Raw genomic sequence first — 15,187 nt, 5'->3', positions numbered from 1 at the left:
TTATATAATACATCAGGCATACTTGTCACCAGATAGGATCAACAAATACTTCAAGATTAACACCGCCGCCTGTCCCAGATGCGACTTGATAGGTGCGGACATTTTACACTTGCTCTGGAATTGCCCCTCACTGGATTCATACTGGGGGGAGGTGGCGTCTCTCCTAACACACAGCGCTGGCCCTGGGCTACCACATACCTGGGAGGCATGCATACTTGGTTTATATGGCAGGAACAAACTGAATAAGACGCACGCCAGGTTCTGGGATTTAGGCCTCATCACGGCCAAGCGGCTGATTACTAAACATTGGAAGGAGAGGAGGCCGCCAATCCCTAAATACTGGTGCGCTTCCTTCACTAACTGGGCTAGGGCGGAAAGCGTGGCTTTGCACAAGGAAGAAGTTGCGGGCTTGAGACAATTCCCCATTGCGCAGATTTGGGACGGGTTTGTGCGATCCCTACAGGAAGAAAGGACGGCCAGAGGGCTCATATAGGGTGCGTAATAAGCGCGTTGACACGAACCACATAGCTGTAGGGACGCTGGGTGTATGAATAGGTGTTCTCTCCCCCCTCCCCCCCCCCCCCCACGTCATACACACATTGAAGGCACTGATGGTGTGGCGTCTCTTGACCAGTGGGGACTGCCGCCTTCCCAGTTGTTTAGCCAGCAGGCACTTGTGAGCACCTCATGTCCAATAAGCTAATCGATGGTCTGGATAGTCATTCACACGCAGACGCATAACAGTACAGGCCTGTTGCGATGTCTCGCAGACCGCTCTCAGTTAAGTCGCTCCCTTTAACGCGCCCGCTCTCTCCACGGCCCCCCCCCCACACACAACCACCCCCGTTTATATGTTCTGGACTCTTACCTCCCACACGTAGTCTGTCAGCTAGGATGCGCACGCGACCACAGACTTAGGAGAGGGGACTGGCGCAGGCCACGTCTCTCTCACCAGCTGCATGTCAGTCTATAGAGCCACCCGCACGAGTCGCTGCACGAAGTAGAGATGGGAAGTAAACCTCTGCTATTACTTGGTAGGTGGAGCGATTCGCAGCGCAGGTAGGCCGCACAAGTGCCTCATCCGCATCCACATTATTGACACGCAGCTGAGGTCAGCGAGAACTCCTCCTGGGCTTGGTACCGGGGAGGCGGTAATGTTCGCTGAAGATACAGCCGACAGAATGGGACACACAGATGAGACTTGTCCAGTTTCCTAAGTTGCAATGTTTCTGCTTATATATACATAATAAAAATAAAAAATGACGTTCATTTTAAACATGTTGTGCGCAGGGGCACCTATGCCGTGAAAGATATTGTGCATCATATGCAGTGATTGGTGGCCGGCACTTAATTGCATGCTTCTTGCTTGTGCTCATTTATCTCGTACATGCCTCCTCAAGTTGCGGCCGGCCCTCAGGGTTGTAGGCTGCGCCATCTGTACTGTGAAAAATTAATAAACGTCTTTAAAAAAAAAAAAAAAAAATCAAGGGAATATCTGTTCAGAAAACTGAGCGACTGGAAGTCTAGGGTGGCTGAGAAAAGCATTGTTTTCTCGAATGCTTTAATTCTTTTCAGCTCTGTCTCGGGGATGTTAAAAGGAATACATCTGGCTTCACCCTACTAGTAGAAGTCTGAAGCACCAGACTTTCTGGCGTAGGATGCTGTGCCAAGACGTCAGGGTCATGCTGTGGAGCCTGCCAACTGACCTGTTCACCAGTGGACAGGAACAAGGCTTGAACCAGGTGCTAATTAGGGTGTTATTCAGGACTTCATTGAATGATAGTAAAGGCTCAGAGGAAGTCTGCTCAGATTGCAAGACTTCTGTTAATACTTTTTTTAATTATTATTATTTTTTTTTTAAATCTCTTTATTAGCATCAGATTGGTCCGTGCAAGCATACAATCACATAGCAAACTGATTACAATGAAAACGTAAGTGGTCATTATACAAGATAAGAAGTGGAGCACGAGACCAATAATATCACCAGCATTGCAAAACATTCTAGAACTCTGATTTTCCTTTTTCTAGATCGTAATGAAAATCTCATGTGTGAAAAGTTGATGCAAAGAGATATAACCTTTTCCAAACATAACGAAAATGAATGAGCCTTCGCGACAGAGAGAGCGACAAGCAACACATCAATCATGAGCAAGGTGGCAGCAACATTGGCATAGGCAGACGTAGGTTGATGGAACGACAAATGAAAAGACTTGGGTAATGCAACGTTTCCACTCGGGGCAAAGCAGGCAATGAAACGGAGGAGGAAAAACAACCTGTACCCAACCAGCATACACCTCGGAATCAGCAGCCCACGACTACCCCCTTCCAACAGTGTGTACATGTTAAGCCCTTCAGAACGCAATAGGCAGCGCCTTCTGTTAATACTTTGGTTTTTACTTCAAGATTACAGCTGCAAGTGTAATACCTCTGCTGCCCATTTCATCAACACAGCAAAGGAAGCTCTCTTATGTTAATGGCTTAGGGGGAGAGCACAACCCATTGTCTGGGAAGTGTCAACCCACTGCCTCCTGCAAGTTCATGTTCAGATTGTTCAGATTGTCATCATCGTAGTAGGACGGAAAAGGATTCCTATGATCTCCATAGGCTGGTAATCAGAGTCAGAACAGAAAGGTGAGGCTCAGAGTTATGGCTCTAAGTTGGACTGAACAGGATTAATTCAGCTAGGAGACAGATCGGTCTATTGGGGCAGGGTCTTCTTTCGCGCTGTCATAGGGACCGGCGTGGATTTAGGTGCCAGATTGGAAGTTGGCTCCAATGTTGGAGCAGAACCTCAGATGGGTTCAAGAGGCACAGACAGCGCATAGTGCACACCCACCAGCAGTAACCCAACTTGAGGCCTTTGTGGGTCCTTGGGGCCCAGAGGTGCTATAAAGGGAGTTGGAACAATGCAGAAGATATGCAACATGGCCTCTTAAAAGGCTTAAATCTGTTGTGACAACACCCCAGCATTCTGTGCGGGGTTTATCGGGATCCACTGCAGAATCAACTCCTTGATGGGGGGCCAGGAGCAAGACTGAGAGGCACCCTGATATTCTGGCGACTTCTTAAGCTGAGAGTGAGGCACTCAGACGAATCCCATTTGGCCTTCTTGTGCTTAATGGAGGTCCTGGACCACGACAAGAACCTGTTGCGGGAACAGCTTTGAGACCAGGAACGAGTTTGCACCCTCTACTTTGAGCAGAAGCAGTATTTTTTAGACTTCTTTTGGTGTTCAGAGATGTACATCTTCACGCTTTTAGGTTCTCCTTCAGATTCATAAGCAAAAAACAAAGGAGGGTTTGGGCTCTTAATCAGCACGGCTGGGCCCTGTTCAGATTCATAAGGGCACACTTCTGGGGAACTTTCAGTTATGTCTCGAACCAACCAGAGGGACCAACTTTAATATAAACATGTTACCAAGGCTCTTGCAGCAGATACTGGAAGACGCAGACTGTGTGCAATGGGCATTGCTGATAGTAGCACAGATGTCATCTGATTAGTACCCCAAAGTGTAAATTTATACAGTGCCACTTCCGGACAGAGTTGTCACTCTTTGCTGGCAAGATGACTCTTGTTCAGCCTTTCGGGTCTGGTGGTTCAGAGACCTGGCCAGATGGTTGGCTACTATTCGAATGTCATTATAGTGTGCCCAGGTCCAGAGCCTCAGCCCTTCTCAACAAAGGAGGCGAGACCCATATTTCCCTGTTTGTTGACATACTACATTGCAGTCATGTTATCTGACAAGAACAAGATGGGTTGACCACAAAGGGACTGGAGGAAGGCCAGCCAAATTTGAGCAGGCTGATGGGTAGAATCTGCTTCTCCAGAGGCCTCTGATCTGCAACTGGGCAGGGAAGGAATCCATGTTTTGCTCTGCACAGCAGGCTTACCAAGACAAGGTTCTCGAGAGAAGGGTGGATAGATACAAGTTGGATCTGCTGGTGATGACCTGTACCACCTGGTGATCAACTGATTCCATGCTAGGTAGATGTAGGCTTCTATGAGGCAGATGTCACTGGGTCCAAAAACACCTCATCGAATGGCTATACACGTTCAGAGGTGCTGGCTGAGGGCTTCTAGTTCTCTAATTAGATTTGGGTTCTATCAAGGGGAGGGAAAAATCATGGACACTGGCAGTCTTTCTGAGCAATGAATGGAATGAAGCCACCTAAGGAGGGCCTGGACCTGAGGGGCAGTCTATCTCTACTTATGGGGAGGTATCAATCTGTTAGCCTGTTGAAAGGCTAAGTAATCTGCCCTGTCAGATGAGAAGTTTGGAAGCAGATGGGTTTCCTCTATATTGTCATCAGTATCATGCTCGATTGGATCAAGCATTTAAAGTGGGTCAGTGTCTGAGCCAAAAAAGTTATTCAACATTTGCCAGTAAGACTGGCATGATTTGTCCCACTGGTTCATGAATATTGCCTCCTGAACAAGACTCTCTGATTCCCCCTGGTTCTTTGTAAGCGCATCTTAGGTTTGGCTCCACACTTCATAGAGGACACATGCATCACTGCCACAGGTACTGGCATCCGCAGGGCTGGAGAAAGCATCAAGGGGAGGTCAACCTGCAAAGGCCTCAGTGCCGGGAAGCTTCCAGGTGGCATCAGGTATGTTCTATGTGGAACAAAGGGGAGGAATGGCTATGCGGGAGCACCCACTGTCAAAATCCGAACGGAGCCCCAAAAGGTCTCATGACGCACAAAATCAATCCTGTGGAAACACTATATGCCTAAACTTCTCAATCATGACGTGTGTAAAGAATGCTGGATCGGCTCACAGCACCAGGAACTCTGGATATGTCTTAGGAGACACCGGAAAAAGCACAGATGGTTGAGGGGCCGGAATGGGCCCTGCCATCCGATGCACTGCACTTGAATGTTAATTATGCTGAGAAAGTATCTTTGAAAAACCGCTTAATAGTAAAGGTGAGAGAGAAAGCTTTGGATTCACATCAAAGTCCCAGAAAAAATGAACTGAACAGTGGGAGGCCCAAAGGAAACTTCAATTTCATCTCAGGGGAGGCATCCAGGCCACTGGAACTCTGCGGAGCCAAACAGTCAACACTATCCCTGCCGTTAGGAGGAAGGAAATTGTCTGCTTTAAATCTCTCACAATAGTCATTGTAAACTATAATGGGCATGTGAATGGGGTTTGAAGCAAGCCAAAAAAGTCCCCAACCCTGCAAAAATAATCATCATGGTGCTTAGTTATGTAAGGGAACTCTTCCTTTATCAACGGCTATGCTTTATGTCATGGAGTGGTAAAGGGTTGGGATAGCCTGAATAAAAGCCACAAACTGATTTATCCAGGGGCTTAAAACACTGGATATGGAGCAGAGGGCTCTGTTAAAGAAGCCAATTCCTTGGTTCAAACCAGCACCTGTTGCATCTCCACCAAAAGAGATGACGTTGAAGCCAGATGGATGACAACGGGAGCACCTATTAATCGGTTCTCAGACACTACCGTCAGCAAATCAGAGCCAACAAGCGCTCCATTGCTCACCAATCGCATCAAAACAGCACTAACAGCACTAAGGAAATCTTTGCCATAGCGAAAGACTTAAATTCTCAAGCAGCAAGCTCAACCTGTGTAAATCCCTCTCAGGACCTCTGCACTTATCTGTCCCTATTCTTGAGCAACATCCAGAGGATGACCTAACCACCTGGTCTACCATCACCACTCAAACCACAACTATGCAGTCCATACACATCGAAGCACCCTCAAACCCCTCCCCTTACCATGTCTTCACCAAAGAACTGGACCCAATAGCGCAGTGCTCACCTCCAGGAAGTATACCACAATCCCCCCCCCCCAAAAAAAAGGAAGCCTCAGCATATCCAAAGACGCCAGGCAAATACTGGCATTTCTCCCTCCGATCATACTCCGCAAAGGCCATGGAAAAGATGATAAACAAATGCCTAGTCACCCACTTCAATGACAACCACCTCCTCGATACCACTTAATTTGGACTCAGCCCCATCACAGTGCATTCTCATTGCTGCTACGAATGACATCTGGATGGTCAAAGACAGAAGCGACACTGCAGCCATTATCCTACTGAACTTTTCTGTAGCCTTTGGCACAGTATCCCACCCACTACTTATCCAACAACTGCATGAAGCCAGCATCTAAGGATGAACACTTTGCTGGATTTGCTCCTTCCTGACATGCTGCCCCCATTAGGTCAGCCTGGCCCTCTTCACCTCAGATGCAGTCAACCTCATCTGTGGATTCCCACTCAGCCTCACACTATTCAAAACCTACATGTTCCCATTCACCAGCATTCAACAAAGCTCACAATATCAACACTATATCCTACACTGAAGACACGCAGTGCTTACTCTCCCTCGCCGACAAGACATCAAACACTGACCAATGTCTTTGCCTACATGACCTAAGTTGCCAGATGGATAAAAACCAACTAGCCCAAGCTAAACACAAACAAAAAGGAAGTAGCAATCTACTGCAAAAACGCCTCGCTCCACCTGGTGGCTGCTGAACTCAAACCCACAGCCTTTCAAGGACCTATTCAAACAACCTTGGAATAGTATTAAAAACCAAGTCACCACGAGCAGAAGTGAAAGCAGTCCCCATTTCCTGCTTCCACGCACTCAAGATGCTCAAAAAGATCTTCAAAGAGCTGCCCACCAACACTCGCAGAACAGTCACCCAAGCACTCATCACCAACAAAACTGGACTAGGGCAAAGCCCTCCTTGCCAGAATCAATGCTCAAAATGACCAGAAGATTCCAGACCATACAAAACTCAATGGCCAAGCTCTCCCTCAACCACCCACCCATCACATACATCACCATGCACCTCAAACCGCTCCACCAGCTTCCAATCCAGTATAAACCAGCACTCTTTAAACTCCTCATGCACACATACAAAGCTTTACTGAATTCCGCAAGAAACGGAAGGCCATGCTCTTCACCTCGCCCTGGCTCTGGCTGAGCCTATACAGCTTTTGCTCAGCACCAGGATACCTTCACGGGGGGAGCCATACGCTAAGCAAATCCACAAAACATATACTGAAATACTGTGTGAATCATGGGCTTTCAAATAGTGGCCTAATTTTTGGCCTCGGAGACTAGATAATTTGGGGTTTCTTGTAGCTCCTGGTATGCTCCTTTCGCTTTAAAGCAGGACTCACCACAATTTGATCTTCAGAAGTCTTTGATACACTGCTGTCATCAAAATTATACCAGTTGCCATCGATTTTGTTCTTTGCAAATGCTGTATCTGAATCAGAAACAAAAACATAAAGTCCACACAAATACATTTCTAATAGTTGTCTAAGTACTTAGCACCAAGAATAACCAAAATCTCTCTCTCATAAATTTGGAATCTTATAATGTATTAAAAAAGGACAAACATTTATATCAGTAGTCTTGATTTATTTCTCTTTGTAACTTTGTTATTAGTATGTCCATGATAAAATAGGAAATTTCAATTTTACCACTCAATAGTATCCACAGATCCCCACATAACTCTTTTGCCAGGTAGGTCAGTCAAAGAGACAAAAGGTACAACCAGATTCTATTCTTAAAGAACAAGTTACTCACCTTCGGTAACACAATATCTAGTAGAGACATAGTCTAGCCGCAGATTCCTTAACTTTTGAATTCTCCCCAGGCGCCAGACTGAATCCAGAATTTTTTCAGCAGTATCTCTGTGCGCGGGGGACAGCATTGTATGACTCAGTGATGACGTTGACTCCGGATGTGACGTCAGTGAAGTCATAAAAGTACCCTCTGGTGCGCAGACGTCAGTTTCTTCTGTTGAACCTTCCATGCCTCAACGCAAAGCCACTATAGAAACTGGCTGTGGAAACAGTGTGCCAAAAATGATCAATGTATTTTTTAATAAATAACTAGAAAACAGAAATGAATGGTATGGCAATACCAAGTCAGGACCTACAAGGTAAGATCAAATGGTTTGTTGAATCACACAGCTACATGAAAGAGGGATCAATGGTGTATAAAACCAGTACTGAAAAAGGGTCAAACTCTTACACGCAGACAAGGTCCATAAGGAGAGATCAAATGGTTTGGTAAAGCACATAACTACTTGAAACACTGACCACCGGTGTATGAACCATAGTTGTAAAAGGAAATACCTCTTACACTACAAATCGTTCACAGAATGAGTAGGATGGCTAGGGCGTTAAGGAATCTGCAGCTAGACTATGTCTCTACCAGATAATGCGTTACCAAAGGCAAGTAACTTGTTCATCTGATCAAGACATCTAGCCGCAGATTCCTTAACTTTTGAATTAAATACCATAGCTATACCCACCCGGAGGAGCGTCCGCAAACTAATCCTACAAAAGTTCTCAGAGAACCAGCTGGTAAAAATTAACAATAGACCAGACGTACGTAGGAATTAGAAGAAAAAGCGCATGAGCTCCTTCTAAAAACCGTAACAAATACCAAGGGAAATATAGATAAAAACAACTCTGCAGCATCGGGAGGGGCACCCGATAGGGTTGTCCCTGTTGCCCTACCTTTTTGCCCTGGCTATGGAGCCGTTGGCCGTGTGGGTGCGTATGGACGTGCAGCTACGGGGATTCGAGTGGGATCAGGACCTGTCCGATTGAATTGCGCTGTATGCGGACAATGTCTTATTTTTCCTAACAGACATTAACCACTTCGACGCTAATGACAAAGCCAGCTCGTCATGGGCGTTACCTGCCCTGCGCTCATGACGAGCTGGCTTTGTCACAAACAAGCCATTTACTACTTTTTCAGCGCACAGCAGGTAAACGCGGTAGCGCTGAAGCAGTTAACAGGTCAGGGCCACGCATCATGGAAATCATGCAGATCTTTGGCAAGACGTCGGGGCTCTACATGAACCACCGCAAATTCACCCTATGGGTGCTGGGGGGCATAATCAGGCAGGAGACTGGGCATCAGCGCTGCGGGTAGCGATGGGAGGCATTAAATATCTGGGCGTCTTCATAACCGAGGTCCCAGCGATTTCCTGGGAGCGGAATGTTGTGCCGGTGTGGGAGCGGGCCAGAGCAGATATCAAAACATGGTCCCGCATGCCGTTGACCATATATGGCAGGTTGGCTATTTTCAAAATGGTGGCCCTCCCCAGATTGCTGTACCAGCTGCAGAATCATCCCTACCCGATTCCCTCCCCTTGGTTCCGGCAGGTGAACGCGGTGCTAGGACAGTTCCTCTGGACCGGGGGCGCTGTGCGGGTCGCAGTGCGCACGTGCTTTCTCTCCTCCTACTGTGGTGGATTGGCGACATCTGACATCCTTTCCTACTATCAGGCGTTCCATCTTCTCATTCTAAATGATTGGTGGTATGGGGATAGGAGAGACCCTACGTACGCGTTGGAGCGCCTGCTAATGGGCTCCCACTCGCTTCATACCATACTCTACGCGGCGCAGATACGGAAGACGCTACCACCAGGCACGCAGTTGGTGTTTCAGATCTGGAGGCAGGCCCTGCGGCGAATGGGTTGGTGGAACACTTTGACAGGCGCAAACTCCCCTCTGGCACAATGGTCGATTCCCTGGTCTGGCTGCGTTACAAGGTTTTGGAGGGTGGAACAGCATCGGCATCTCCACACTGGGGGATGTGCTATCAGGGGTGACCCTTAAGTCCTTTCAGGAGCTGAGCCAGGAGTTTGGCATGCCCTGAACTCCGTTCTTCAAATACCTTCAATTCCGCCATGCTCTCTCCCCGTATCTGGAGGGGTTGGAGACACTCCCTGAGTTTAGCCCCCTAGAGGCCAAGGTTTTTATGGGAGACCTGGGGCCCAAAAAGATATTCCGTATATATCAATCCTTAGTTACGCACTGTTCCACATCGTTACAGAAGCTACGGGAGTCTTGGGAGGCGGATGTGGGTGCCTTAGAAGAGGAGGACTGGAGGGAGGCATTAGTAGGACCCCGGGGTGCCGCCATCTCGATACGCCTCCAGCTCATACAGTTCAAGTACCTCCATAGGGTATATTTTACCAGACAACACTTATGGCGGGCGGGCCTGATAGGGTCCCCGGACTGTCTACGATGTGGGCTGGAAGTTGGGACGTTCCTGCATACTGTATGGAGCTGTCCTGCACTGGCTAGATTTTGGAAAGGGGTGTGGGACTGTTTATCTGAAGTGCTAGGATGGGAACTTCCCCGTACACCACAGCTAGGTCTCCTTCATCTCTTAGAGGGGGTGGGTGGTAAGATATATAAGAGGCATTTGCTTTTGTTGGGCCTTACCCTGGCCAAGAGGGATGTGGCCAGAGCTTGGAAAGACACGCGAGCCCCTACGGTTGTAGCTTGGAAGAGGGGACTTGATTTTTGCATGGGGTTGGAGAGGCCGATTTTTGTTGCTCGGGGCTGCCCACGGAAACACTTCAAAATTTGGAAGAGGTGGGCCAATTTTAGGGGCCTATGGCTCGAGCCGCCGACTGATCAAGACCCTCTGGTGGATGTGGGATGAGATGTTAATGTCGGGTGTACACATTGGGTTCAGATCTTATGTACTGAAGTGGAGACGAATAATGATGACCGTGCGATGGGGGGTGGGGGGAGTTTGGGTAGTGGGAGGGCTGGGGGGGGCAATGTTCACATTTACCTCTGTATTTGTTGAATGATCATTTCCGTAGAAAATTGGATTGTGCTATATTTTTGAAGCCTGAATGTCCTGCAGTTATCTCTGGGTTACAGAGACCTGCATGTTGTGTACAATCTTAAATAAAATAGGTTTAAAAAAAAAAAAAAAACTCTACAGGCACGAAAAAAACATGCCAGAGGGCAGCTGAATAACACTGTGTCAGAAGACAACAGTCTTCAGTAGGACAGTAGTATATGAGTCCTAAAGGGTGAAATTAGACTAAGGACTAGAAGGGCCAGAGGCAATAACCAATACCCTGTAAACTACAGTTCCCTACACCAGTAAGGAAGTATTCCAAAACACTCATCAACATTAGAGCTTAGATGGATAAACACATTCATTGTAAAGTTGGATAGACTAATCCACAAACAAAAATAGATGCAAATCAAAAGTCTAACCTTGGTGAAAACATTATATAAAATGACCACTACAAGGGCCCCATAACACATAGAGCCCATAGAGACTGAAAGATGGCAATTGTGCAGATATGAATAAGCCATATATAAAAAACAAACAATGGCCAAATATATATATATATATATATATATATATATATATATATATATATATATATATATATACACACACACACCAAACCCCATTAAAAAAAAAAATGGGTCCGACACATGCTTAGAGGCTTGAATTCGATGTATTACTCTCCAGGCTAAGGTCAAACAGTCCTGTAAAATACGGTGAAACGCTGGGCAGACGCGTTTCAGTCTGACGGCTTTCCTCAGTGCCCGCTTCACTTGTCCTGTCAAATTCATTAGGGGCTTGTTTTGAACGACCCCTGATGTGTTCGCTCATTGGAACAAACACTCAGGCACGCCCACAACAACTTCCAGCCTGGTCAGTCCTGCTCAGATCCATGTCGGCTTTTCCATGCTCCCTGTTAGTGGATGCTGGTACAGTGAGCAGCTTTCCCATACACCATGTGGTGTTCCAACGTCTGCTGGCCACAGAAAGCACTTCTCCACCGGCGGTCTGAGCAAGGAGTACAGATGACAGAATCAACTCAAGCCTCTTCAAACAGCAATCAGCTGCTTCCTTTTTCCCCATGTGGCCTCGGACTCCGGTGAGTGTCTTTGACCTTCGGGGGGGTGTCGCGCTGTGTCTTTCCACACTCCACCAAACTGCACAGGCGTTGCGCGAAGCTCCAGATCAAAAGGGCGTGCCGGTCTAGCGGTGCCTGTAACCACTTACACACCAAACCCCATTAAAAAAATGGGTCCGACACATGCTCAGAGGCTTGAATTCGATTTATTACTCTCCAGGCTAAGGTCAAACAGTCCTGTAAAATACGGTGAAACGCTGGGCAGACGAGTTTCAGCCTGACCGGGGGGGGGGGGGGGGGGGGGGGGATGGTGGTGGTTGCAGTACACCTTCTGAGGTTGGTTGTACTAGTCTTCCTGTACCTTGACTGCTGGTTGTTGAAGACGGGCTGACCCCATTAGGTCTTAAGACCACAAACCTCCTGACATCATTGGGGTTCACTATCAAAATGTCAAAGCCACAACTGACTTTCTTGCAGACTCTCCTGTTAAAGGGACATATGCTGGTTACAGTGCAGTTTCATGGCCTTCCCCTGCAGTGGGGAGTCCAGGATACTCGGGCTATGATCAAAATGTTTCAGCCTTTGTCCTGGATCTCAGTGAGTATGGCATGGAGGCTGCTGGAACGATTAGCCACCTGCATTCGGTAGTTGAACACGCAAGACAGCTCATGTGGGCTCTGCAGTGAGACATGAAATCCCTTTGGCACAGCACCATGGGTACCTATCGGGTTTTATCTAGGATACAGAAGTGACCGCAGAAGATCTGAAGTTGAGGCTGCTAGACTATGTTTAGGCCAGTGGCAGCTTTGTGGTACTGCAACAAGCAGGAACGAGTGGAGTCTTGGGTGCAATGCCAGGAGGCTCTGCGTCTCTGAAAGTGGCTGACTGGCCGGAGCACTTCTGTGGTCATGAACCATCTGGCGGGATCTCTGATTGCTAGGGTGGACAAACTCAGTTGCCGATGCCTTGCGGATCACAAATGGCAGTTACGCCCGGAGGTAGGGAAAGGCGTTTTTCAGCAATGGGGAGAACCCTGACATGATCTTTTCGGCATTGTCAAGAATAGCATGTCCACATTTTTAGTGTTCGAGTTCCCAAAAAGGCTCTATTTGGTATACATTCCAGATAGTGCCGCTCTGGACTCCTGTATGCCTTTTTACCTCTACCCCTCCTGTCTCGAGTTCTGAAGATCAAGCCCAACCAATTGATTCGCTACAAAGCAAGCAGTCTCACTCTTGGAGGAGGGGGTCCCCCTACTTATACCAAAAAAACCTGCAGCACAGAGCGTGCAAAATGGCCATCCCTCCTCGCCTCTGACTCCAAGCAATAATGCTTCGCTAAAGTGTGGAAGGAGGCCTATTTTGCCACCTTACAGATGTCTACCACAGGGCCACCTCCAGCCAAAGCTGAAGATAAAGACTTCACTCTAGTAGAATGAGCTTGAATACCTTCAGGCGGCTCCTTCTTGGCCAAGGCATAGCAGATCTTGATGCACTAGATGATCCACCTGGAAAGCATTCTCTTGTGGACAGCTTTGCCCTTCATTCTTCCCATGTTCCCATTCTTCCCATGTAACCAACAAAGAACTGATTGTACAGCCTCAGGTCCTTGGTATGTACAAGTAGAAGCTGACTGCCCTATTAGGGTCGAGGCGGTAGAGGCTCTCCTCTTTCTTGGAAGGGTGAGGGGGAGGCTAGAAGGTAGGTAAGGTGATAGACTGCCCTAGATGAAAAGGTGTAACCACCTTAGGCAGGAAAGCAGATCTGGTCGTAAGAACCATCTTGTCTACATGGATGGTTGTAAAAGGAGGCTTAGAACTAAGAGCCTGAAGCTCACTTACCTTCCTGGCAGAGGTAATGGTAACTAGAAAACAGTTTTGGATGTAAGAAGCCTCAATCAGACAACTATGAAGAGGCTCAAAGGCAGAACAAAATTTAAGTCCCACTGAGGCATAATAAGGGAGTGGGAGGAAATCTTTTAGTGAAGCCCTTAATGACCCTCATAACTATGAGGGACTTGATGATGGCTGGTCTGGCAAATAAAGGAAGTCTGAGCCAAGGAAAGTGAAAAGCTAAGAACATCCGATAAATGGGCCTTCAAGGGATCAATTGAACGCTCTGGACACCACTTAACAAATCTGGCCCATCAACAGCAATAAACAGATTTAGTGGAGTGTCTTCAGGCCAATAAAGTGGGAGAGAGAAAGAACTCCGGTTTCCCCGTTCATTCTCCAGGCATGAAAGTGCAGGCTCAGGCATGAAGGTGCAGGCTCTGGAGGTGGGGATGTAGAACCTGCCCCTGTGACTGCGAGAGGAGGTCTGCCCTGAAAGGGAGACAGAGCGGCGGGTGAGATGAGAGATGAAGGTTGTCTGTGTACCACACCCTTCTTGGCCAATCCGGGCCGATCAATATTACCTGGGCTCTGTCTTGGCGAATCTTACTCAGAACCAAAGGAAACAAGCATTGGAAATGCAATAGGTCTCGCAGCATTAGAGTTAGTGCTTTTAGAATTGTTTATGGGTTTTTTTTGTAAATCTTTAGCATTTTTGTTTCCTGTAGCCAATGCCAAAGAATTACAAAAAAAAAGCCATAAACATTTCTAAAAGCTCTAACTCAAATGCTCCGAGACCTATTGCACTGGATGCAATGGAAATGTGTTTCGAGGACGTGCTCGGGGTGTGCATACTGGAAGCAGGGGCAGACAACATGGTAGCCAAGACATATGCAAACAGGCAGGGCGGTACGAAATCTGCTACCCTGAACCTAACAGCAAAGAAGATTGGATCGCATCGCTGCATGTGATGTTTTTGTTCCAAATCCAGTTTTTCATGAAACAACTTGTTTTTTTGGTCACAAATCAATTTGTTTATGAAACAAATTGTTAAGTCCATTTAACATTTCTTGGCGGGATAGTGGTGAAGGTGACTGTCACCTCACATCGAACTCGTTTGCCAAAAGCCGCATGATTTGCCCTGGAGAGATTCAGTTTTCCCAGGCTCGATGAGTGTTTACGAAAACAGATGCACTGTCTCGTGACTTACTCTTCTCTGTCTCAGAGCCCAGCAACTGGCATGAAGTTGTATTTGCATAAAGTATTTGTAGCTACACGTTACCTGGAATTCAAAACACACACATCAACCCAGAAACAGCCATACACTTGTGCACCACATCGTTGTACAGCTGAATAACACCGTGCCAGATAGTCATACACATAGCTAGACTCCACCCGTAGAAACACACACAAGGCCATACAACTCAAAGACATAACACAAACAGCCACAAAAACACCCGCTGCTATTTGAGCAGAGGCCACCAATACGTGAAAGGTGGCGCCATTCCTTTGTAGGCCACAACCCAATTATGTGCTTAGCGCATTTTCTAAAAATAGGCCGACTCCGTTCACGACTCAAGAAACATCCCCAAGACGTTTTTATTTTGATTTCCCTCAATTTGGTGTGTGGGCGACGTGTTAAAAGCTCACTGCAAACCGCCGCGGGCTGTTCTA

At 47.3% G+C, this 15,187-nt stretch overlaps 1 protein-coding gene across 1 annotated transcript in view; it reads right to left on the bottom strand.

Moving 5' to 3' along the window:
• Positions 1-15,187, bottom strand: part of USP4 (ubiquitin specific peptidase 4) — a 742,179-nt gene that overhangs the window by 31,922 nt on the left and 695,070 nt on the right. The window contains exon 21 of the mRNA XM_078661202.1: positions 7,157-7,245. Within this exon, the coding sequence (XP_078517328.1) occupies positions 7,157-7,245 (89 nt within the window). The remainder of the gene's footprint in view (positions 1-7,156; positions 7,246-15,187) is intronic.

Source organism: Lissotriton helveticus, chromosome 9, assembly GCF_964261635.1.
Source record: "Lissotriton helveticus chromosome 9, aLisHel1.1, whole genome shotgun sequence".
NCBI classification, from domain to species: domain Eukaryota; kingdom Metazoa; phylum Chordata; class Amphibia; order Caudata; family Salamandridae; genus Lissotriton; species Lissotriton helveticus.
Note: the sequence above shows the minus strand (reverse complement) of the source record. Positions and strands in the feature narration are given on the sequence as shown.